Consider the following 26180-nt stretch of genomic DNA (forward strand, 5'->3'; position numbering starts at 1 on the left):
TGGTGTGACCGGGAGAATCGCTGCACCGGTGGTCTTCTCCTTGTTTGCCCATCTCCGTGGGTCACAGGGGTCTTAACAGGGACCCAGCCAGAGGATCGTTATAGGTCCACGAGCCCCTCCCCCACTGTGCTGCGGGATGAGCATCACCATTTTTTGATGGACACCTGTGTTTTCAAGTGCAAGGTGAAGTTCCCTCTCCCGCGTTGGGGAGACTTCCATATCCTCCTGTGGGCCACGAGGGCTGTTTTTCGTTCAAGTTCTGTCAGAAGGGTCCATGTCTTGCACACAAACAGAAAAATGGAGATGACCAGTGCATGCAGCTGTTTCAATTTGGACTCCAGGGAGATGTTCTTGTTCCTCCAAATTGGCTTTAGCTTTGCCACTGCTGCTTTTGTTTGTGCAGTTCTTGCCAGAATTTCTGCCTTTAATCATTCATCAGTGATGATTGCTCCCAAACACTTGAACTGTTTCACTGTCTCTTGCTCTTGTCCACTGATAGTGATATATGAGCTGATCCTGTCACATTTGTTTGTCATCAGCTTGGTTTTCTCTGCACTGATTCCGTGCCATATTTTGCAGAGGTTTCACCCAATCATTTCACAAGGTTGGCAAGTTCATCTTTGCTACTGTTGGAATGGTGCCAATTTGGTGTGGCTATACTGGATGAATGATGTGAGTATAACCTGCCATGACTTAAACATGGCTGGATGGCTGCAGACTATCCTGGGAGCAGGTCCCCTTTAAGCAGAAGTGAATCTGATGAAGAACTAGCAAAACCTGCATGTACAATCAATATTGAACCTACTGTCGGTAAATATGGGTGCATGCAAAAGTAAATATCACATGTATAAAGTTCCGGCATGGAGCACAGACTAACTAGTTATAATGACCTTGCAGCAGAATGTCACATGGAGAGCCAGAGTGAATAATTGATGAGTGAGTAAATGTGGTGTGATCTTGACATGGTCCCACACCATCTTGCCACTTCTAAAATACTCATTAGGAAAAAATTAGTAACCACATGGCCACTGGGCATGCTTTTAAGACATGTGACTCATTTGAGGGAAACGAATATAAGAATTAAGCAAATTACATTACTGGTTGGTTGGGATTCCTGAATTTTGACATTTGAAGAAGTTTGCAATGCTGCTAAACATGACTCCATGGGCTTGGGTAGGACTGTGAACCAAAGGAGTCTCAGCAGAGCCAAGGTCTTGCCATAAGGGAATCCAAGAGAGACCAGAGGGCTGAGAAGAACAGATGAAGAGAAAATAAGCCACATATAAAATTGGTAACCACCTTCTCTGTTTGCCAAGCAGCACTGCGTGGGGCCAGCACAGGAAGTACTTGTGAATCTCTGTGAAAAAGAGGCTCATTTAGAGAAATGTATAGCTCTTAATGCATAGCTTTGTCTAACTTAGGAGTTATGTGCTTGATATAACCCATTACCAGTTGCGTAATTCCTTCTCAGTAAAATGCTGTGTATTGCAGATAATTCTTGGGGACTTTTTGACTGGTAGGACAGTAATCTTCTCCACTGGGAGCCATTAAAGATCCATTTCAGGGGCAGTAGCACCCCCTAGAGTTAATATTTCACAGCAGAGGATGGTTTACTGACATGTCTACGTGAATAGGTCTTTAAACTGAATCCGTACTGTTTCTGGAAAAAGCGACAAAGAGTCTTGTGGCACCTTATAGACTAACAGACGTATTGGAGCATAAGCTTTCATGGGTGAATACTCACTTTGTCAGATGCAGCAGACTAACACAGCTACCCCTCTGATACTGTTTCTGGACTGGTTGCCCAGTAAGAGCTTGGTATCCTGGATCACTGGTGCTGACCAACTAATTTAAATATTGTTCTGAATCAGTTCTGACATATTATTTATAGCTTGGGGTTTGCAAATGCAGACAGTGAGGGGTCACCATACCAGGGCTGAAGGGGATGCCCCAAACCCCTGCTAATGGTTGAGGGGTGTTTCCTTAGACAGTCATGTGAAGATCTTGGCTCTGATCCCTGCCTGCCAAACACTGTACCTGTCCTCTTCAGGGAAGGGTGTTGAATGCAATGTTATTAAAATAATAGACGTGTGACACTCTGTAGAGGTCTGGACTCACCCCTACAGCACTTCCTGCTGGTCATCTAGGGAATTAGCTTACCAGCCTCTGGATCACCCTCTGCAGGCCAGTGATCTGCCTTTCCCTCTGCACTGGCCCCCGTGTCCCTCCCCTTGCTCTGGGTGCTGCCCCCTGGCAATACCCTACAGATCTGGGTCTCCCCTCCCTGGGGAACCCACCCACTATCCCCACCTTGCCTCAGCACTAGGCCACTGCCAGTCACCAACTAGCCCCCGCTCCCTGGGGCAGATTGCAGTATAGGCCACTCATCACTGGCAAGGGGGGTTTGGACCTGCTGCCTTGGCCTAGCCCTGGGCTGCCCTCTGCAACCCCCAGTACCCCTTAGCCTTCTCCTAGCCCACAGCCTGGGGCTTTCCAGGCTAGAGCTCCCCAGCCTTTCCCCAGCCCTGCTCCACCCAGGTACTCTGTGTCTAGCTTCCGGTAACCAGGCCCTTCTCTCTCTGAAGGGAGAGAAAAACTGCTGAGCTCCTGGCTCCCAGCCTTCTTATACAGGGCAGCTGGGGCCTGATTAGGGCATGGCCCAGCTGTGGCTACTTCCCCAATCAGCCCAGTAGCTTTTCCCTTTGCCCCAGCCCCCTGCCAGAGCTGTTTTAAACCCCTCTGCAGGAGTGGGGTAACCACCCTGTTACACACTCCCACTCCTAAAAAGGAATAAATGACAAATGTTGCTGTTTGGATTATGTATCAGGCTGTGAATACGTTTGCAGAGGAGTATGAGATCTGGAAACATGAGAAGGAAATTTTGCAACAGGAGCTGGAGAAAATGAGATTGAAAAATGAGGGGAGGGGAAGAGAAGAGACGACATTAAGGAGGGTGGGATAGCTCAGTGGTTTGAGCATTGGCTTGCTAAACCCAGGCTTGTGAGCTCAATCCTTGAGGGGCCCACTTAGGGATCTAGGGCAAAATTGGTACTTGGTCCTGCTAGTGAAGGCAGGGGGCTGGACTTGATGACCTTTCAAGGTCCCTTCCAGTTCTAGGAAATAGGATATCCCCATTAATAAAAAAAAAAAATTGCAAACTGTTCTGATGCAGAATATAACCGATGCCAAGCATATGGTTGCTTTAACTCAAAGTTGTCAGGAATTGGAAGGTGATATGAATGCACAAATGTAGGAAAAAACAAAAGGATAAATTGAAGGCAAAACAACATAAAGGGGCTGTGTCAGTTTTAACTGAACAGACTACAGACACCTGTAATAGAAAATCATAAGAAATGCTGTGAAATGATTAATAAACTGTTCTCAAGTTGGGATAAAAGGACTTCCCCCACCCAACTCCCCAGGAGCAAGGGGAGAGAGAGGTATGTCCTCCATGTCACTAGACAGTCTTGGATCCTCCCCCATCAGTCCCACACTAATAGCCATTCCCAGACAGGTCCCACCCCCCATCACATACATGCTAAGATCTATTCCCCGATCCCCCGCCCCTATCAGCCCCACGCTAATGTAACCCTTCTGCCCATCTAAGTTGGCAGCAACAAGGGCCGGGTTCTGTATCTAGGGGTTCCGTTTCAATAACGCAATGCAAAACCGGCTCGAGCCCCCACCCAGTGACCTGGGACAATTACATACCACCCCCCTGGGTTCCTCTAAGAGGCAATACTTCCCCTCTCGCAAGCACGGAGTCTGAGTGTAGCAGAAAATGTTTAATAACATGAGGTAAACGACATCAGCATTAAATTGTAAAAACACCACAAACAGGATTCATAACACAAACCATGAGCAAAAAACCCACCCCAGCAAATTGGGCTGTGTCCTTTCCCTTTGGTTCTTGAATCCAGCAACCCAAAAATCACCCAGAGTCCCCAAAGTCCAACACCCCCAAAGTCTCTTGGGTCCAGCAACCACCCAAAGTCTCTGTCCCTGGTCAGTGCAGCCTCAGAGTAAAAGGAGGGGCACACACAGGGTGTTAATGGGCACCTTACATGATCCCAGGCCGGCTGGCTATCTCTCCATGGGGTTCTGCCACAGCCTTCACCACGAGCCAGTCCACTTCCTGCCATTCCACAAACTGCTTGCTCCACTCCCTGACCTGTGAGTCACTCCAGCCATCCCCGCAAACAGTGCTAGTGCACCATTGGCCCAAAGTGAATTCAGCTCAGCAGCCTGTAACTAGACTCCTAATGGAATCAAAGTTAGCTCTGACATTCAACCATGGAGAGAGAAGGTAGTGCAATTGGTGCTTCAAACCCTCAGAGGGGGCCCATCCCATCCCATCCCATCAGGTACAAATACCTATCCCCATCCTCTCTGAATTCACTGGGAGTTGTAACCCATGCCCCTTGTCAAGCAAGTGCTACTTAGGTAATGGTAAAGGACTCACTCAGTCCTTCTGTCATACAACATTTCCACTGGCCTTGATTCACAGAATCAGGGTGACAAAACTTTATTCTTCCTGCCCCAATAACAGAGAAAACTGGGGATCCCACACCAGCCAAAGTAACCACTTTCAGTTGCTGTTGTTTCATGCCAGGTGAGTGGGTGTGCCTATGCAAACTCACCCACAACTATTTCACATTTGGGAACAATATATACCTTCAAGTCAGCGGCACTGCTATGGGTACCCGCATGGCCCCATAATATGCCAACATTTTTATGGCTGGCTTAGAACAACGCTTCCTCAGCTCTCGTTCCCTAACGCCCTTACTCTACTTACACTACATTGATGACATCTTCATCATCTGGACCCATGGAAAAGAAGCCCTTGAGGAATTTCACCATGATTTCAATAATTTCCATCCCACCATCAACCTCAGCCTAGATCAATCCACACAAGCGGTCCATTTCCTGGACACTACAGTGCTAATAAGCGATAGTCACATAAATACCACCCTATACCGGAAACCTACTGACCGCTACACTTACGTACATGCCTCCAGCTTCCATCCAGGACACACCACATGATCCATTGTCTACAGCCAAGCTCTAAGATATAACCGCATTTGCTCCAATCCCTCAGATAGAGACAAGCACCTACAAGATCTCTATCAAGCATTCTTAAAACTACAATACCCACCTGCTGAAGTGAAAAAACAGATTGACAGAGCCAGACGAGTACCAAGAAGTCACCTCCTACAAGACAGGCCCAACAAAGAAAATAACAGAACACCACTAGCTGTCACCTTCAGCCCCCAACTAAAACCTCTCCAGCGCATCATCAGAGATCTACAACCTATCCTGAAAGATGATCCTTTACTCTCACAGATCTTAGGAGACAGACCTGTCCTCGCTTACAGACAACCCCCCAACCTAAAGCAAATACTCACCAGCAACCACACATCACTGAACAAAACCACTGACCCAGAAACCTATCCTTGTAACAAAGCCCGATGCCAACTCTGTGCACATATCTATTCAAGTGACATCATCATAGACCTAATCACATCAGCCATACCATCAGGGGCTCGTTCACCTGCACATCTACCAATGTGATATATGCCATCATGTGCCAGCAATGCCCCTCTGCCATGTACATTGGCCAAACCGGACAGTTTATCCGCAAAAGAATTAATGGACACAAATCTGACATCAGGAATCATAATACTCAAAAACCAGTGGGAGACACTTTAACCTGTCTGGTCATTCAATGACAGACCTGCGGGTGGCTATATTACAACAGAAAAACTTCAAAAACAGACTCCAACGAGAGACTGCTGAGCTGCAATTGATATGCAAACTAGACACAATCAACTCAGGATTGAATAAGGACTGGGAATGGCTGAGCAATTACAAACATTGAATCTATCTCCCCTTGTAAGTATTCTCACAATTCTTATCGAACTGTCTGTACTGGGCTAACTTGATTATCACTTCAAAAGTTTTTATCTCTTACTTAATTGGCCTCTCAGAGTTGGTAAGACAACTCCCACCTGTTTATGCTCTCTGTATGTGTGTATATATATCTCCTCAATATTTATTCCACTCTATATGCATCTGAAGAAGTGGGCTGTAGTCCACGAAAGCTTATGCTCTAATAAATTTGTTAGTCTCTGAGGTGCCACAAGTACTTCTGTTCTTTTTATGCAAACAAGCTCAGCACCTGGAGTTCTTTTCCACACTCACCATAATTCACCACCAGATGTCAGGGTAGAGCTCATCCCGACTCTGCTTACACTAATATCAATTCTAAACCCTCCAGCCCATCACTTCCACCCCAGGATGCTAGGGTCCCACACCACTAACCACCCCTCCCCCCGATTTTTTAGCTGGAATGTCCAGTCGAAAAGGGGATCTGTCAGTGTCCAGTTACAGCAAAGTGGGGGGAGACACTGTGTCATTAACCCACATCAGCCCCTGCTCAACTGGGCCTGCCTTCTACCAGCAGGAAGGTTCCTCCTCAGGCTTCAGAAACTCCCGTTCCAGCCCCGGAACATGTAGGATGCAGCTGGGGTAAGGAGGGGTGTGGAGATGATCCAGCGAGTAATAGGGATAGTGAGGAGAGGATTGAGTGACAGGGACAGGGCCATGGGGGAACAGGTGGGGCAAAGTGCGGAGCCTCAGGTGTCCAGTTACCAGCAATAAGAAATGTGGCAACCCTGTGAGTTGTACATAGATGGATTCCCCAGATTGTCAGGTTGATACAGCACTATGAGGTAAAGAAAGAATTTAATGTCTCCGGTCAGTGATTCAGGGAAGAGAGCACAGCACTATGTCACCAGCCAGATCTCCACGGAGCTTGGTCTGAGAGCCAGACCACCAGAAGAAAACTTTATTCAATATGAGTAATATGCCAGAGCAGCTTGTCTCGGATCTGTTTGGTCCTCACCCCATAGATGATGGGGTTTAGCATGGAGGGCAGTAGAATGTACATGTTGGCAATGAGAATGTGAAAATGCGGGGGCACATTGTGGCCAAACCGGTGTGTGAGGAAGGAGAAGAGAGCTGGGATATAAAACGCTAAAATGACACAGAAGTGGGAGCTGCAGGTCCCAAAAGTCTTGAGCCGGGCGTCCTTTGTGGGGAGGCTGAAGATGGCCCTTAGAATCAGTGTATAGGACACAGCGATAAAAAACACATCCACACCAATCCCCAAGAATGCCACAATCAGGCCGTAGTAACTACTGATGCGTATGTCTGTGCAGGCCAGCTTCACCACGGCTATGTGCTCGCAGTACGTGTGGGAGATGATGTTGGTTCTGCAGTATGGCCACCGCCTCGCCAGAAAGGGATACGGGAGTGCAAGAATGCTGCCACGCAGCACCACAGCCAGACCAATCTTGGCCACCATGTGGTTTGTCAGGATAGTAGAATATTTCAGGGGATCACAGATGGCCACATAGCGATCCAAAGCCATGGCCACGACAATTCCAGACTCCATCGCTATGAAGCAGTGAACGATGTAGAGCTGGGTGAGGCACAAACTAAAATCTATCTCCCTGGATTTGAACCAGAAGATGCTCAGCATTTTAGGCATGGTGGTTGTAGAAAGAACCAGGTCAGTGATGGCCAGCATGCAGAGGAAGTAGTACATGGGCTCATGCAGCCTCGGCTCTGTCTTGACGATGAACAGGATGGTGAAGTTCCCCAAGACGGCTATGGTGTACATGACACAAAAGGGGATGGAGATCCAGACATGGGCTGCCTCCAGGCCTGGGATGCCCAGCAGGATGAAGCTGGAGGGGTTGGTGAAGTCAGTTGTGTTGGAATCTGACATGGAGTAGGAAAGATGGTGTCTAACTTTGAGGTAGAACGGTGTCGCCTGCATGTACTGTAAATTGCCTTGACTTCCTGTATGTGCAAAGAGTCTAGAGTGATGGTCACAGTACAAATGCCTGGATGGAGAGACAATGCCATTATGAGACACTACATGCACAACTGGAAGCTGTTCTCATAGGTGAATCAAATTGGTCACTCTTCCCACACTCTAAAATGACATTTTCTTTATTTGGATATATGAATTCTGAATAATTGACTCTAATAATGCCATTCCATACTTGATTGTGCTCCATGGGTAAATAATTCTTACATCCCATGGTGTGGGAAACCTTAATAGGCACCAGGAGGAAATGTGTGTGTGGATACTGGTTTTCCGTCATTGTTCCTTAATTCAATGAAAGCCAAGCTAGTGAATCCAGGCTGTAGGGAGTTCCCCATTCACCTGCTTGCTCAAAATCTCAAAGTGGAAAAAATCTGACCTTTTGCTTAGACGTGTGCCAGGTAGAAACATCCCAACTAGAACACATCTCAGGGAAAATATTGATAGCAGCTCAATGGAAACACCTCCTCAGTCTCAATAGTGGCCAAACAAAGACAAAGATTGGATGCCTAAGGAATGGGATACAGAATAACATGCTGTGGACATGTGCTCAGTTTTGGTCACCCAGTCCCTATAAAAGATATAAGAGATAGAAAGGGGGTTTCAAAGACAGGCTATGAGAATGGGGGAGGCTGCCAGATGTGGACAGAATGAAAAGAGTGGGACTGTTGAGTTTAGATAAAAGACAAAGAATGGGGCATATGATAGAGGAGAGCAAAATGAAGAATGAACTGATGACATTCAAATTGACAAACAAAGAACAGTTCCCAACCAGTAATAACTATAAGTATTTAGTGCTTCAAAAAAGCTAATTCTCAAAGCTGAGGCAAAGTAACAGCAAAACTGATTGGAAGGAAATATTTAGACAGTAAAATGGGGATGAATATTAAAGGTTCTTTAAGAAAAGATTATTAGATACAGAAAAAATCACAATTCCGCCATCAAGAAAGCAGAGAACGTAGGAGAAAAACCCAGTTCAGTGAAAAGTGAAGGCAGCCATTAGCGGGAAAACAGAAATGTACAACAAATGGGAACACGGAAAAATATAAAATCAGCAATACAATTTAGAAGTTATGAAAATTGAAAAAGGACATTAAAGACATCAGGGAAAAATCCATGCTTGGCAGGGATAAGGATAACAAAAAGGTGGTTATTAAGAATATTAAGACCAAAAGAATTCCTAGAAAAGGTTTGTGCCCATTCCTGGATTGAGAAAAGAATCTTGTTAATATTACAGAAAAAGTGGATGCCTTCAAGAAATACTTTTGTTCTGCATTTGGAAAGAAGCAGTATATCATATGAGCTGATGAAAACCTTTCCAGTCCATTAGCTGTCAAGCAGGGGGTTAAACAATATTTGCAGTAGAACCTTAGAGTTACAAACACAAGAGTTAGAAACTGATTGATCAACCATACATCTGATTCAGAATTGGATGTACGCAATCAGGCAGTTACTAAGTGACAGAGCAGTCACACATCTCATCTGGACACAGAGGTACACAGTCAGGCAGCAGCAGAATAAAACAAAGCAAATTCCTAACAGTTCTGTGTTAAAATAAACTATTTTAAAAAAGGAAAAGTTAAATTCACATGGTTAGGAAACAGTGGAGAAGCCGGTATGTGATTCATTACAAAAAAGTCTAGGAATATAATTAATGTCAATCAACAACATGGGTTATGGTAAACAGGTCTTGTCAAACAAACCCGATTTCATTCTTTAATGGGAATATTTGTTTAGTTGATCAAGGCTATCTGAGGCATTTCATTTCATGGGGAAAATATTCAGATAAAAATGAACACTCTACAATATCAGTAAAGCATACTTTAAATGGACTAAAAACTAACTAACTGGCTGATCTCAGAAAGAAGGTGTCAACAGGCTATTGCCAGCGAATAGAGGTGTTCCAATTGGTGGTCTGCAGGGATTAGTTCTAGGGCTGAAGCTAATCAATATTTTCATCAACGATCTAAAAGCAAATAGAAAATTACTACAAGGCATTGGTGAAAAAACATTGTGCAAAGTGGTCTGTGTAATCTAGCAGAGAAAGGCAGAGCAAGGTCTAATGGCTGGAATCTGAATGCAGAGAAATTCCAGTTGGAAGTGAGGGCCAAATGTTTAGCACTAAGAATGATTAACAATTGGAACAAACTGCAAAGGGAAGTGGTAAATTCTCCAACTACCCATGTCTCCAGAACCACTTAAACAGCTACAGCAGCCTTGCCATAACACTTCAGTGTAGACAGCACTTACACCGATGACAGGGGTTCTCCCATCAGTGTAGGTAATCTACCTCCCCTGAAGGTGGTAGCGAGGTTGATGCTGTCTACTCCAGGGTTAGGAGGACATAGCTACATTTCTCAGGGGTGTGGATGTATCTGCTGTTGCAAAAAAAGGCAAATGCAATGTTTGTTGTATTAGCAGAGGCAAAGAGAGCAAGTCATGGGAGTGTGATAGTGCTGGTTAGGCCTCAGAAGGAATACTGTGTCCAATTTTGTTCACTGCTATATAGAAAGGTGTAGAGAAACTGGAGAGGATCAAGAGGAGAGTGACAAAGATGACCAAAAGGATGGAATGCAAGTCATACCAGCAAAGGCCAAAGGAACTGGTCATGTTTAGTTTGGAAAAAAGGAGATTAAGAGAGGACATGACAAGTGGCAATGGGTTCAAACTACAGCAGAGCAAATTTAGATTAACTCTCAGGTCAAAATTCCTAACTTTAAGCACAGTAGGTCAATGGAAGAGGTGCCTTGGAAAATAATGAAAGCTCTTTCATCTGTTTAGGATGCTCTAGACACAAAAATCCTGCATCTTGGCAGGGAATTAGACTAGCTGACCCTTGAGATCCGTTCTCATCCTGTGGTGCTATGATTCTGTGATGTAAAATCCCAGTTTAGACCAGGCCTTAGTCAAACACAAGTCAAGGGGTTTAATACAAGGGTAAGATGGTGAAATTAAAAGGCCTGTGTTATAAAGAAGGTCAGACTGGATGATCTAATTGTCCCTTTTGACTTTAAACCCTATGAATCTGTTAATAAAGAATGTAGATCAGGCATTTATATTTACTCTTTCTCATAACACATTAATAAGGGAACATAAGAACATAAAAATGGCCACACTGGGTCAGAGCAAAAGTCCATCTAGCCCTGTATCCTGCCTTCTGACAGTGGCCAGTGCCAGGTGCCCCAGAAGGAATGAACAGAACAAGCAATCATCAAGTGATCCATCCCCTGTGGCCCATTCCCAGCCTCTGTCAAACAGAGGCTAGGGACACCATCCTTGCCCATCAAGGCTAATAGCCATTGATGGATCTATCCTCCATGAATTTATCTAGTTTTTTTTTCAACCCTGTTATGGTCTTGGCCTTCAAAACATCCTCTGGCAAGGAGTTTCACAGGTTGACTGTGTGTTGTGTGAAGAAATAATTTATTTTATTTGTTTTAAACCTGCTGCTTATTAATTTCATTTGGTGACCCCTAGTTCTTGTGTTATGAGAAGGAGTAAACACCACTTCCTTATCTACTTTCTCTACACCAGTCATTATTTTATGGACCTCAATCATATCCCCCCTTAGCCGTCTATTTTCTAAGCTGAAAGGTCCCAGTTTTACTAATCTCTCCTCATACAGAAGCCGTTCCATATCCCTCATCATTTTCATTGTCTTTTTCCAATTCCAATATATTTTTTTGAGATGGGGCGAACACATCTGCAAACAGTATTCAAGATGTGGGCGTACCATGGATTTATATAGAGCAAGATGATATTTTCAGTCCTATTATCTACCCCTTTCTTAATTTATTCCCAGCACTCCGTTTGCTTTTTTGACTGCTGCTGCACATTGAGTGGATGTTTTCAGAGAACTATCCACAATGACTCCAAGCTCTCTTTCTTGAGTGGTAACAGCTAATTTAGACCCTATCATTTTATATGTAGAGTTGGGATTATGTTTTCCACTGTGTGTTATAAGCATTTATCAACATTAAATTTAATCTGCCATTTTATTCCCAGTCACCCAATTTTGAGAGATTGTTTAGTAGCTCTTTGCAGTCTGCCTCGGTCTTAACTATCTTTAGTAATTTTGTATCATCTGAAAATTTGCCACCTCACTGTTTACCCCTTTTTCCAGAAAATTTATAAATATGTTGAATAGGACTGGTCCCAGAAGAGATCCCTCGGGGACACCACCATTTGCCTTTTTCCATTCCTCAAAGAATTCTACCAGATTGGTGAGGCATGATTTCCCTTTACTAAAACCACGTCGATTCTTCCTCAACAAATTATGTTCATCTATGTGTCTGATAATATTGTTCTTTATTATAGTTTCAACCAGTTTGCCCACCACTGACATCAGGCTTACAGGCCTGTAATTGCCAGGATCTCCTCTGGAGCCCTTTTCAAAAATTGGCATCAAATTACCTATCCTACAGTCATCTGGTACAGAAGCTGATTTAAATGATGGGTTACAGACTACAGTTAATACTTCTGCAAGTTCACATTTTAGTTCTTACAGAACATCTGGTCCTAGTGACTTATTGCTGTTTAATTTATCAATTTCTTCTAAAACCTCCTCTAATGATATCTCAATCTGGGACAGTTCCTCAGATCTGTCACCCAAAAAGGAATATCTCAGGTTTGGGAATCTCCCTCACATCCTCAGCTGTGAAGACTGATGCAAAGAATTCATTTAGTTTCTCTGCAATGGCCTTTTCATCCCTGAGTGCTCCTTTAGCACCGCAATTGTCCAGTGGCCCCACTGGTTGTTTAGCAGGCTTTCTGCTTCCAATGTACTAAAAAAAAATTTGCTAATACTTTTTGAGTATTTGGCTAACTGATCCTCAAATTCTTTTTTGGCTTTCTTAATTGTATTTTTACACTTCATCTGCCAGTGTTTATGCTCCTTTCTATTTTCCTAAATAGGATTTAACTTTCACTTCTTCTTTTACTTTGTTGTTTAGCCACGGTGGTTCTTTTTTTTTTTTTTTTGTTCTCTTACAATGCTTTTTAATTTGGGGTATACATTCACGTAGATTCTCTATTATTGTGTCTTTAAAAAGTTTCCATGACACTTGCAGAGTTTTCTCTTTTGGCACTGTACCCTTTAATTTCTGTTTCACTAACCTCCTCATTTTTGTGTAGTTCCCCTTTCTGAAATTAAATGCTACAGTGTTGGGCTGCTGTGGTGTTTTTCCTGCCACTATCACCAAGAGGTCTAGCTATATTCACCTCTTGGACCAGATCCTGTGCTCCATTTAGGACTAAATCAGGAATTCCCTCTCCTCTGTTGGGTTCCAGGACCAGCTTCTCCAAGAATCAATCATTTAAGGTGTCAACTGCATCCCATTCTGAGGTGACATGTACCCAGTCAATATGGGGATAAATGAAATCCCCTATTATAATTGAGATTTTTATTTCAATAACCTCTAATATCCCTGAGCATTTCACATTCACTATCACCATCCAGGTCATGTGGTCGGTAATATATCCCTACCGCTATATTGTTATTATTAGAGCATGGAATTTCCATCCATAGAGATTCTATGGTACTGTTTGATACATTTATGATTTTTATTTCATTTGATTCTAGGATTTCTTTCACATATAATGTCACTTCCCCACCAGCACGCCCTGTTCTATCCTTCCAATATATTTTGTTCCCTGGTATTACTGTATCCCATTGATTAGCTTCATTCCACCAAGTTTCTTTAATGCCAATTATATCAATATCCTCATTTAATATGAAGCCCTCTGGTTCACCCATTTTATTATTTAGACTTCTAGAATTGGAGTATAAGGGAACTTTCAATTACATTGACAGTCTGAACATATAACATTGATCAAAGAAAACAGTTTACATAATATATATTTGGCCTGTGCAACTCCTTGCCACAGACATTATTGGAACAAAGAACTTAGGTGAATAGGACTCACAAATGGATTGCCATTGTAGGTGGTGCTGGTGGAACCAACTTTACTTAAGGTTCTCTGACACCTTCAATTAAGAGACCTCATTTTCAGTTGCTCATAAGTTTGCCAAACATTAAGCATTTGGACTGAAATTTCCCAAGCTGGGTGTCTGCTTCAGGCTGAATTATGTTTTTTTAAGTTTCAGAGATAACATTTCAGCTGACTTCTCGAATGAAGCTAGCAGAGAAGATGTCTTGCCCATGTTGAAAAATTCTTATCATTGTTCCAGTGAGGAGCCCTGGCAACTCCGTCCTTTCCAGCAGATAAAAGTGAGCTAACAGCTCCCCTCCCCCATTAACAGCCAGAGCCCTGAGATGCAAGGGGAGGTGGTGACAGTGTCTGTATATTAACACACAGCTGGATCCTGAGGTGTTTACTCAGTTCTTACTCCAAGGGCAGTTTTGCCTCAGTAAACTACGGGTCACGGCCTCAGAATTTGACCTTATGTTATACATCCACTAACACCTGTCATCCTGAAGGATCCCCTCTGCCACTGAAATGCAGCCATGTTGGACCAGAGGCTTTCAACCAGATGGGGAGCCGCAGCAAAAGGTGATATTTTGGCCTGTGATACTGGAGAAAATTCATCACACATACCAAGGTCTTTGAGATGTTTAATGGGTGTGCAGAGCAGAAAGGACCACAGACTTACACTCTATCCCACCATACACACATTACATTAGGTTTGTGGAGCTGGAGATCTCCTCAGAAAGAGATGGGTACCTTTGAATCCTGAGATGGAAGTGTCTTCCCTGGGAATCCCTCTCAGGTAGCCGTGTCCCACGCCTTTCTCACCCCAGAATCTGCAGCAGCATCAGACAAGAAGAGAAGTCACAGGCATCTGCACTGTTTATAATATGTCTCTGTGCAATCCCAGGGGGGATTCGCTCAGCCTCTAGGGGAGAAGCGGCATCTGAATGTAAACAGGCCAGAGACTGGAGATACTCTAGCGAATCTCTCTCTTTCCATGTCTGCACTTCTGTGTAAACAGCAAATAAGGGACCTTCCCAAAGGGAGATGAGAACTCTTGGGCTCTGTGCTGAGTTAGAGAGAAATTGGCTGTTCTGTGTATTTGTGTATATTTAAAAAATTATATTATTGGCTGTTCTGTTTATTTCTGTACATTTTACAATTATAGTTGATTAGTAAGAAAACCAGGGATAATGTCTATGTCTCCATATGGTCTGATATCCTGTAAATTTCCAGGTTGGATGGGTAGATAGTAGATAGACAGTTATGGAAAAGATGACTGAAGGGAGACATTAACACTTTCTGACGGCTAAGGGATCAGAGATCAGTAATTTTCATTAGTAACTGTCATTATACTTTCATTTAAGGATCTTCTAAACTCTTAGCAAACGAAAGTCACCATGAACAGTTCCTCAATATACAGATAGGTAAATAGAGGCAAAGGGACATGTGACTTGCCAAGGTCACAGAGAGGATGACAAACAGAACTGAAGAGTTCTGGCTTCCCTGCCATAACCACAGTCTCTCTGTCAGTAACTGATCGCATGACAAGTGGGAAATGGTCTAGAAGGACTTATTCATTGGTGGGTGTGACAGACTTCCCCGGGGTGCAACCACTGAGCCCTCTTGCATGCCAATCTGTGACCCCTTCACATTGTGAGGCTGTGGGAAGCCACAATCCTCCCCAGGTCTTGCAAAAATCCAGACAGAGACACACCCAGCTACAGTTACATGAAAACTTTCACTAGCCACTCGTTAACCAATAATAGAGAGATTCCAGCCAGTTCCTCCCAGTTTCCCAGGATAGTTCCCCAGAGCTGTACCATCTTGCCCTGGTCAAAGCCTGACCTATGTGACTTTGTTAATTAGTCCACCTCTCCCTCAATGTGAAGAGGACAATGCACCAGCCCCTGTTCCTGAGCAGACTTCCCTTACAGATTTTGAACAAACATTGCTAACAACATACTGTTTTAGGTGAAAAGATATAAAACAGATTTATTATACAGAATGATAGCTTTTAAGTGATTATAAGTAATAGCGTAGTGATGAAAGATCAAAGTTGGTTACCTAATAAATAAATGAAACTGCATTTTAAGTTCTATACACTAGACAGGGTTTGCATCAAGCCGTGTCTCACCCTCATGGTACAAACAGTCCACCAATCTTCCATACACAGGCTAGAAATCCCTTCTGGCTCGGGCCACATCCCCAGTTCAGTTCTTGTTCCTAAGGTGTTTAAAGGTGTTGACTTGTGGAGGGAGTGAGACCAAGTGATGATGTCCCTTCCTCCTGTCATAGCTTTTGCCATGTGGAGGGAACTTCATTTTTCCAAGCAAAAGCCTTCAGCAGAGTTAGCAGAAAAGTACAGACACAAGTTGAACTGGTCACATGGCCTTGCATTCTTTGATAATTCATATCAAGGCACATTACTCATATCCTGGCTAGGATGTTCCAAGGAAAGTTCATCAGATGTCGATTAGCTTCTTCTAAGGCCAATCATGTTTCTTAATGGGCCATTACCTTGAATGGTTCATCCACTATGTGCTGGCTAGACTGGATGTAAACTACGGTCTGAGTGTTACTTGGGAGCAAACACATTTGAAATACTGGGACAGAGTCAATGTTCATAACTTTAGGTACAAAAATGATACATGTATGCAAATAGGGTAACCATATTCAGCAAATCATAACATTTCCATTGATACCTTACATGATATACTTTGTATAAAACACATCATAATCATATCACCATGTTAAATATGGCAGTGCCATGGTATTGCTTTGTAATACCCCACAAGTTCTGTGTACATTGTAACGCTTTGTAGATCAGCCTAGTGATCTCAGAAGTCCATGAGTGTCATTTCTCTGGGTTGCTAGGAAATCTCTCATTGTGTCTGTGCCACATTATTAACCATTGTGCTTTTCCAACTGGTGATAACTCAGTACAGATATTTATCAATGCCATGAGCTGATGTGCCTCAGTTTCCCCTTCCACAGAGCAGACCAGGTTAATTATCATTTCCCTGCTGTGACAAGCTTTGAGCTTTTTACAGCTGTGAGCAGAGAAGCAGTATCCCGAAAGGGCTTCTGGTTTACTACTCCTAACATGTCTAAAAGCTTTTCACAAAAATCGTAGAGTCAGAATTATAGGACTGGAAGGGACCTCGAGAGATCATCTAGTCCAGTCCCCTGCACTCATGGCAGGAATAAGGATTATCTAGACCATCCCTGACAGATGTTTGTCTAACCTGCTCTTAAAAATCTCCAATTATGGAGTTCCACAACCCTCTAGGCAATTTATTCCGGGGCTTAACCACCCTGACAGTTAAGAAGTTTTTCCTAATGTCCAACCTAGACCTCCCTTGCTGCAATTTAAGCCCATTGCTTCTTGTACTATCCTCAGAGGTTAAGAAGAACAATTCTTCTCCCTTCTCCTTGTGACAGCCTCTTATGTATTGAAAACTGTTATCATGTCCCCTCTCAGTCTTCTTTTTCCAAACTAAACAAACCCATTTTTTTCAATCTTCCCTCATAGGTTATATTTTCTAGACCTTTAATCATTTTTATTACTCTTCTCTAGACTTTCTCCAGTTTGTCAACATCTTTCTTGAATTGTAGCACCCAGAACTGGACATGATACTCCAGTTGAGGCCTAATCAGCCCAAAGCAGAGCAGAAGAATTACATCTCATGTCTTGCTTACAACACTCATTCTAATACATCCCAGAATGATGTTCACTTTTTTTGTAACAGCGTTACACTGTTGACTCATATTTAGCTTATGGTTCACTATGACCCCTAGATCCCTTTCTGCGGTACTTCTTCCTAGGCAGTCATTTCCCATTTTGTGTGTGTGAAGCTGATTGTTCCTTCCTATGTGGAGCACTTTGTATTTGTCTTTATTAAACTTCATCCTATTTACTTCAAACCATTTCTCCACTTTGTTCTGATCATTTTCAATTTTACTCCTGTCATCCAAAGCACTTGCAACCCCTCCCAGCTTGGTATCCTCCTCAAACTTTTTAAATGTGCTCTCTATGAACATAAGAAAATAAGAATGTCCATACTGAGTCAGACTGAAGGTCCATCAAGCCCAGTATCCTGTTCTATGACAGTGGCCAATGGCAGGTGCCCCAAAGGGAAGGAACAGACAGGTTATCATCAAGTGATCCATGCCCTGTCACCCAGTCCCAGCTTCTGGCAAACAGAGGCTAGAGACACCATTCCTGCCCATCCTGGCTAATAGCGATTGATGGACCTATCCTCCCTGAATCTAACTAGCTCCCTTTTGAACCCCATTATAGTATTGGCCTTCACAACACCCTCTGGCAAGGAGTTCCAGAGTTTGACAGTGCATTGCATGAAAAAATACTTTCTTGTGTTTCTTTTAAACCTGCTACCTATTAATTTTCTTTGGTGGCCCCTTGTTTTTGTATTATGAGAAGGAGTAAATAACACTTCCTTGTTTACTTTCTCTATACCACTCATGATTTTATAGACCTCTATCATACCTCCCCCCAAACACCTTTTTTCCAAGCTGAAAAGTCCCAATCTTATTAATCTCTCCTAATTTCGAAGCCATTGTATACCCCTGATCATTTTTGTTGCCCTTTTATGAACCTTATCCAATTCCAATATATCTTACTATCTATCTCTTTCTTGATGAGTCCCAACATTCTGTTCACCTTTTTGGCTGCCGCTGCACATTCATCTATGTGTCTGACAATTTTGTTCTTTACGATAGTTTCAAACAATTTGTCCGGTACTGAAGTGAGGCTTACGGGCCTGTAATTTCCAGGGTCACCTCTGGAACCCTTTTAAAAAATTGGCATCACATTAGCTATCCTCCAGTCATCTGGTACAGAAGCTGATTTAAATGATAATTTACAGATGACAGTTAGTAGTCCTGCAATTTCACATTTGAGTTCCTTCCAAGCTCTTGGGTGAATACCATCAGGTCCTGCAGACTTATTACTGTTTAGTTTATCAATTTGTTCCAAATCCTCCTCTAATGACACCTCAATTTGGGACAGTTCCTCAGATCTGTCACCCAAAAAGAATGACTCAGGTTTGGGAATCTCACATCCTCAACTGTAAAGACCGATGCAAAGAATTCATTTAGTTTCTCCGCAATGGCCTTATTGTCTTTGAGTACTCCTTTAATATCTCGATTGTCCAGTGGCCCCACTGGTTGTTTAGCAGGCTTTCTGCTTCTGATGTATTTTTAAAATAATTGCTATTACTTTTGGAGTCTTTGGCTAGTTGTTCTTCAAATTCTTTTTTGGTCTTTCTAATTATATTTTTACACTTCATTTGCTGGAGTTTATGCTCTTTTCTAGTTTCCTCATTAGGATTTATCTTCCACTTTTAAAGGATGCCTTTTTGCCTCTCACTGCTTCTTTAACTTTGTTGTTTAACCAGTGTGGCTCTTTTTTGGTTATTTTATTATGTTTTTTTTAAGTTGGGGTATACATTTAAGTTGAGCTTCTATTATGGTGTCTTTAAAAAGATTCCACGCAGCTTGCAGGGGTTTTACTTCTGGTACTGTACCTTTTAATTTCTGTTTCACGAACCTCCTCATTTTTGTGTGAAAGTTCCCCTTTCTGAAATTAAATGCTACAGTGTTGGGCTGCTGTGGAGTTTTCCCTGCCACAAGGGTCCTGGTAGTGGCAGGTGTGTGTGCCACTATACCATGGTGCATGGTCAGTAACCAGCCAAAAGGTATTCCCTAAAAGGAAGTATTGTAGAGAGTCTATGGCCCATTCAATGGACTAAAGCCTCTTTCTCTATAGTCTAGTTGGATTTGCTGTGAGTTCTGCCTACCAAAATGTGTGGAGGACCTTAGAGAGTTGTTGAAGGTGATCTTCCCAGCTGGTTCCATTTTGAACGTTTCCAGGAAGGCTCATTAGATGTGGATTGGCATCTCCCAAGGTCCGCTGTCGGTAAAGTGTCTCTTGATGAGCCACTTAAGTTCTCAATAAGGTAGGCAAATGCTTTACTGGTGCTACTCAGAATCGAGCATATTGAAATACAAGTACACAGACAATAATCATAACTTCAAATACCAAAATAGTACATGAATACAAACATAACCAGCGTAATCATAACCAGCAACTTACAAACTTTTCATAGACGTCTCACTTGACCCCCTTGTACAAGATTTGTTGCAACTATATGACAGTGGTTGCAATAATGATCTATATGGTCATAAATCAATTAGATAATGTCACAGGGGTCTTGTCCCACCATGTAAGACCTCGGGCAGCAGTTGGCTTCTTATTTGGGTCAGTGCTCTTAGTCAGGACTCCCAACAGGCATTGTAATCCTCCCAGTGGAATTCCTCCATCTTTTGGAGTCAGGGTTCCTTAGTCTCAGCTGCCAAGTAATCTTTCGTCAGTCCTACTGCTTCTGTAAGTGTTGTGAGGCGGTGTCTACGCAACCACTCCTTCCTCCTCGCTGGGAGGATTCACGTGAACTGTTACAGAATTACCATTTCTGCCACCTGAGCATTAGACCACTTGTTGGGCTCTAGTTATTGCCAAGCGTAGTCCTGGAGACATTGAGCCACCACTCACTGACTAGCCCCTGCAGGGTACCATTCCCAATGAAATCTCTGGTGGTACATCTCGCGGCTCATACAGGTCTGGTCTAATATGGCCACCTTCACCTTTTCATAGTCCAGGGCATCCTGCTGATCAGGGTGGTGGTAGGCCACCTGTGCTGGCCCCATTAAGTAAGGGGCTAGAAGGGTGGCCCAGTATCCCGCTGGCCATTGTGAAGCAGTGGCCACCCATTCAAATGTCAGAAGAAAGGCATCGGGAACATCTCCAGGCCCCATATTCACGAATCTTTGTGGGAGGACAAGCGGTAAAGATCCCGGGTTGAGGTCCAGTAGAGAAATAACCAAAGGCCCTCCTAGCTGGAGGAATGCTGCCATTTATTAGATGAGCACTGGTTGCTGAATAGCCAGCTCCCACATCATCTCCTGTTGATGGCTAGTCACCTGTTGCAACAGCTGTGTGTATTGCTGTTGTTGCTGTGCAGCTTGTTGCTACTGGCTTTCTAGGAGCCATTTCAAGACTATCCAAATCCATGGTGGTATCCGCTAATTTCATGTCATTAGCATGCTAAGGCGATCGAGGGGGGAACCAGACCCTCCTCCAATCTATTGGCTTTAGGCTTCTCCTCAGGCCTGGGCCACTGCCCACATTCTCCATCACGTGTGACACGGTTGGGGAAAACCCCGTCCAGTGCAGGGTAAGAGCGTTCCATCTCTCTTAGGATATAGGGGTTGTGGCATACGTAACCCATGTCTGAGTCTTCTCCCAAGCCCAAGTCAATATCCTCACCCTTATTAGCAGGGTAATAAGGCCTAATGGCCAAAGTCATTGTACTTGCCCTTAATACCTGGGTAGTGTGGCCCAATGGCCAGAGGCAATAGATTTGCAACAGTCAACAGGCACTAAGGCCCCATGGCTACAGTCTGTAAATTCACCCCTGTAAGCAGAGCTGTAGGGCCCAGTGGCTACCATCGGTAATTTGGACCCAGTCAGCAGGGGGATAAGGCCTAGTGGCCATAGTCAGTAAATTCTCCCCTGTCAGCACAGCTATAAGGCCTAGTGACCAAAGTCCATAGGTTTGCCCCTATTAGCGGGGCAGTATGGCTTAGTGGCCAAAGTCAGTAAATTTGCCCCCATTAGCAGGGTGGTAAGGCTTTGCGGCAAAGCGACTTCAGTCAGGAAGGGGGCCACCATGTGAAAAAACAGGGTTGGCAGCCCCGGTAGGGGCGTCTCAGCCCTCCTTCTGCATTGGACCCCAGCCCAGGGCCCAGGTAGTGGCTGTAGTGTATGCCAGTAAGTCAGTGAGGGAGTTCTGACTGAATCACTGATTCAAAAGTTCGGTTCTCTTATCAGGCCACTATCTAATTCCCCTGGGCTGCTTCCTGCTGTAGTTCCTACTGTAGTTCCTGCTGCTGTGGTCTGGGCATCTTGGTTGTCTCCATGCTCTCCAGTTTGCGCTTTTCCTGGCAACTCCAGATTCTGTGAGGCCTCTGTGGGTGCCTTGTCATCTGCCTGGGTTAATGTGTCTGTGGTTCCCCGGGTCTCAGGCTTTGGTTGAGCCTGGGCGGGAGCCAGTAGCATATGTCCTTCCACCCTGGTGGTCAGCCCCAAAATGAGCTGAGCTGCTCCCTTTTATCCTAGTGCATTTGGAGCATGCCAAGTAGAGAGGAGGGGGCATGGCTTCTGTTGGGAGGGTGCTGAATTATTATGAATTACTAAAGTTGTTACAAATGAATGTGGTTAGACAGATATTGGTATAGCTTGACATGTCTGAATTTGCTAGAGGATTCTGGGAGCAGGTTCTCTTAGCATCAGGCAATTGATGTGGAAATTCACTGGCTGGCTGTATTCTGCATGTATGTCCTAATACTGACCTTTGTCAGTAAATATGCCAGCTTGCAAAGCAAAGAAAATGTAGTAACACACAGTCAGTGAGCTTCGGAAAGATGACCCCTTCGAAGAACATCACTGTAGGAGCTTGAGTGAATGATTGGTGAGAAGGTAAACGTGGATCAATCTCTGTTATGGGTTCAGTCACAGAGACCCCCTTGAGACTGTAACTTGATGTGTTGGGTTCCACTGAGAATAACCCCTCTGCCAGAATGGGCATCCTCACCTCTGTCTTGATGAGCCAGACCCTCCAGGTCTCCTCCAGCACAGACCCAGAGTTAGGGCAACAGCCCTCTGCAGAAGACAGGTACTGAGATTCAATCAGCCCTGGGGCTTCTCAGTTAAAAGGGACTTGCCACAGCACCCAGTGTGCAGACTTTCTGGGAGCCTGAACACCAGATAAATTCGTCTTACATTATATAAACTTTTGTTCAGTGTGAGTTCATATTATTTGCCCTCCTTCTTGAAGTAAAGAGAGGTATGCACAGGTAACAATTTCTTACACTGGGTTTATTAATAAACAAAAGTGATTTTATTAAGTATAAATAGTAGGATTTAAGTGATTGTAAAAGATTGCATACAGAACAAAGTAAGTCACTAAGCAAAATAAAACAAACACACAAGGCTAAGCTTAATTTACTAAGAAACTGGTTACATGTAATATCTCATCTTCAAAGATGTTCCAATAAACTTCTTTTACAGATTAGACTCATTCCTAGTCTGGGCCCAATCCTTCCCCCTCGTTCAGTCTTTGTTAGTTCCAGGAGATGTCTTAGTTGGTAAGCAGGGGTTTCCTCATCACTGGCACTCTCCTTTGTCCTGCTCAACACCCTTATATAGATTTGGCCAAAGGCAGGAGTCCTTTGTCTCAGTTTGACACCCCCCTCCCATCTCCTCATGGAAAAGTACATGTTTTAAGATTGCTCCAGTACCAGGTGACCTGGTCACATGTCTCTGGAAGATCCCCATCTCCATACTGCATGGGCTGGCCCACACATCCACAGGACAGTTACATGAAAACAAAGCCATTCACAGCTTCTGGTTTCTTGCTTAAGAGTCATCAAGTTTCTGAAGTATCCTTAATGACCCTTGCTTTTCATAATTACATAAGTTATACAAGTTTATACCTTATGTTTCTAACTTCAGACATATATCATACAAGGGGTAATTAGCATAAAGCATATTTCAGTTATTTCATGTTCACATTCATAAATATATTTTCATAAAACATATGGAATGTCCCATAACAAATACCTCCTCTCCAACCCCCTTCCAAAATATTAATTAGGAGAAAATTAGTAATGAAACACCCATAGGGCATGTTTCTGGGACATGTGACTCCTTTGAGAGAAAAAGTTATAAACATTAAGCAAAGTAAGTTAGTGTTGTGGGGGATTCCTTAATTATTATCTGAAGAGGTCTGGAATGCCATAAGACAGAATAGGAAAGATTCTGCTGCATGGGATCCTTGTAGGACTTTAAACTAGAGGGTCTCTATGCAGTCAAGGCCTTGCCTCGGGGGATCTTTGATAGACCTGATGACTGAGAAGAGAAGAGGTCATCATTTCAAATCATTTTTCCAATCAGGATACTGTGTAAGGCTAACATAGTTACTGAGGGTATATGCTTGGGGAATTGAGGCTCACTAAGAAGACATGCATTATATAACCTTAAACTGCTTGTGTAATTCTTTCTCAAATAAGCTGCTGAACATCAGACAAATTGAACCCAAATACTCATTTGTACTGGTAAATATTCTGCCCATATTAATAGCTTCCTCAGCCCAAAATGTAGGGTTAACCCTTCCCCATCCAGTGCGGGGCGACTGCGCCCTGTCACACCATAACACACAAAATATGTGACCCACTGAAAATGTCCCTGTTGCTTTCCTTCTTCAGCAAGTATCAACTGTGCTTTCTGTTTGTTAGACATCAGCCTCATACACATTACTGGATCAATGGACCTTTTGTCACAGTATCTGGGGAGCCATTCCTCCCATAAGTCATCATCATCATCTTCATGGCAAATCCCAAAAAAACGTAGCTTCCTTGCAAACCGAGCGCTGCCTGGCTCAATCTCTGGGAAGGTGATTAAGGGGGTTTGGTTGTATATTTGTTCAGTGGCAGCCTTCTCATGCCACCGAAACTTTTGTTGCCCATGTTATTGCTGGCCATGTAGTGGAATTCCTTGGTATGCCCTGTGATGGGTTGGATCACAGAAACCCCATGGAAGCTGCCACCTGATTTGTCAAGACTACCTCTGCTCCTGTTTTCCCTGCCAGCTCAGGACTCCAGCACCCTGTCTTGCTGAGCCAGTCACTCCTGTCTGCTCCAACAAAGACCCAGGGTCTGAATTACTTGCCCAAAGCTGCAGGTTTACCTGAAAACAGCTCACAGACATCTTCTTGTCTTTAGCACTCAGATGCCCAACTCCCAATGGGGTCTAAACCCAAATAAATCTGTTTTACCCTGTATAAAGCTTATGCAGGGTAAACTCATAAATTTTTCGCCCTCTATAACACTGATAGAGAGATATGCACAGTTGTTTGCTCCTCCAGGTATTAATACATACTCTGAGTTAATTAATAAGTAAAAAGTTATTTTATTAAATACAGAAAGTAGAATTTAAGTGGTTCCAAGTAGTAACAGACAGAACAAGGTAAGTCACCAAGCAAAATAAAATAAAATGTGCAAATCTATGTCTAATCAAACTGAATACAGATAAGCTCACCCTCAGAGATGCTTCAGTAAGTTTTTTTCCTCAGACTGGACACCTTCCAGGCCTGGGCACAATTCTTTCCCTGGTACAGCTCTTGTTTCAGCTCAGGTGATAGCTGGGGGATTCTTCATAATGACTCCTCTCTTTTTGTTCTGTTCCACCCGTTTATCTATCTTTTGCATAAGGCGGGAACTCTTTGTCTCTCTGGGTTTCCACCCCCCTCACTGGAAAAGCACCAGGTTAAAGATGGATTCCAGTTCATGTGACATGATCACATGTCACTGTAAGACCCCAAGCCTTCATTCCTCCCAGCCTGACTCACAGGAAGGCTTGCTTGCAAACATAGCCCCAGTCAATTGTCCTGGTTGATGGGAGCCATTAATATTCCAAACCACCATTAATGGCCCACAATTACAATAGGCCCCCAGAGTTATAGTTCATATTTCTAATTTCAGATAGAAGAATGATACATTTATACAAATAGGATGATCACACTAGTAGATTATAAGCTTTGTAATGATACCTTACAAAAGACCTTTTGCATGAAGCATATTCCAGTTACATTATATTCACTCATTACCATATTTTTATAAAACCATATAGACTGCACAACGTCACATGCCCAATTTAGAATTTGCTGATCTTTCACTCTAATAATGTGTCCCCAGTATGAAAGTTGACAAAACCTACGCAGCCCTGATGGGGGCGGTTGCTGGCTTCAGCTTCCAATAACCTCAATCCTGATCTTGTGCTGCCCCTTCATACGGAGCAGCTACTAGAGACCATGAGTATTGAAAATAACAGCCTGGAGTTCCTCAGCCTTCCTCATCCCAACCCCATTCGCTCCTATCCACTTGAGCTGGGAAACCCATTGTTCTATAGATTTACTGCTTTTTAGCAAGCCTGCTGTCACCACATCCCCACAAAGGCTGCAGAATGGACAGTGAAACAGCTGCTGCTCTAGGAGTGACCACATCTTTTGAGCAACCTCCAGCCCAGTCTATGAAGCTGCCACCTGCCCAGCAACCTCTCCAGACAGGTTAATACAGAGCTGGTGGCAGTTTGCACTCAGCAGGCTGCTTGATGTTAACAGGCAGGGAATTAGTTTTACCTGGATTAATACAAAGACTAATGCACACTGCGTTGTGCTCAGGCAGATCAGCTCTCCGATGCAGCGATTCCCAGTGC

General features: G+C 43.6%; 2 protein-coding genes across 3 annotated transcripts in view; one reads left to right on the forward strand and one right to left on the reverse strand.

Annotated features, from left to right (window-relative positions):
- Positions 1-26180, forward strand: part of LOC101944712 (olfactory receptor 52E4-like) — a 103997-nt gene that overhangs the window by 943 nt on the left and 76874 nt on the right. The window lies entirely within an intron of this gene.
- Positions 6848-7792, reverse strand: LOC103306971 (olfactory receptor 52E4-like). Its single transcript, XM_008176693.2, has one exon. It carries the CDS (start codon positions 7790-7792, stop codon positions 6848-6850), a length of 945 nt encoding a protein of 314 aa, XP_008174915.2.

The sequence above is a fragment of the Chrysemys picta genome, chromosome 1 (genome assembly GCF_011386835.1).
Source record: "Chrysemys picta bellii isolate R12L10 chromosome 1, ASM1138683v2, whole genome shotgun sequence".
NCBI classification, from domain to species: domain Eukaryota; kingdom Metazoa; phylum Chordata; order Testudines; family Emydidae; genus Chrysemys; species Chrysemys picta.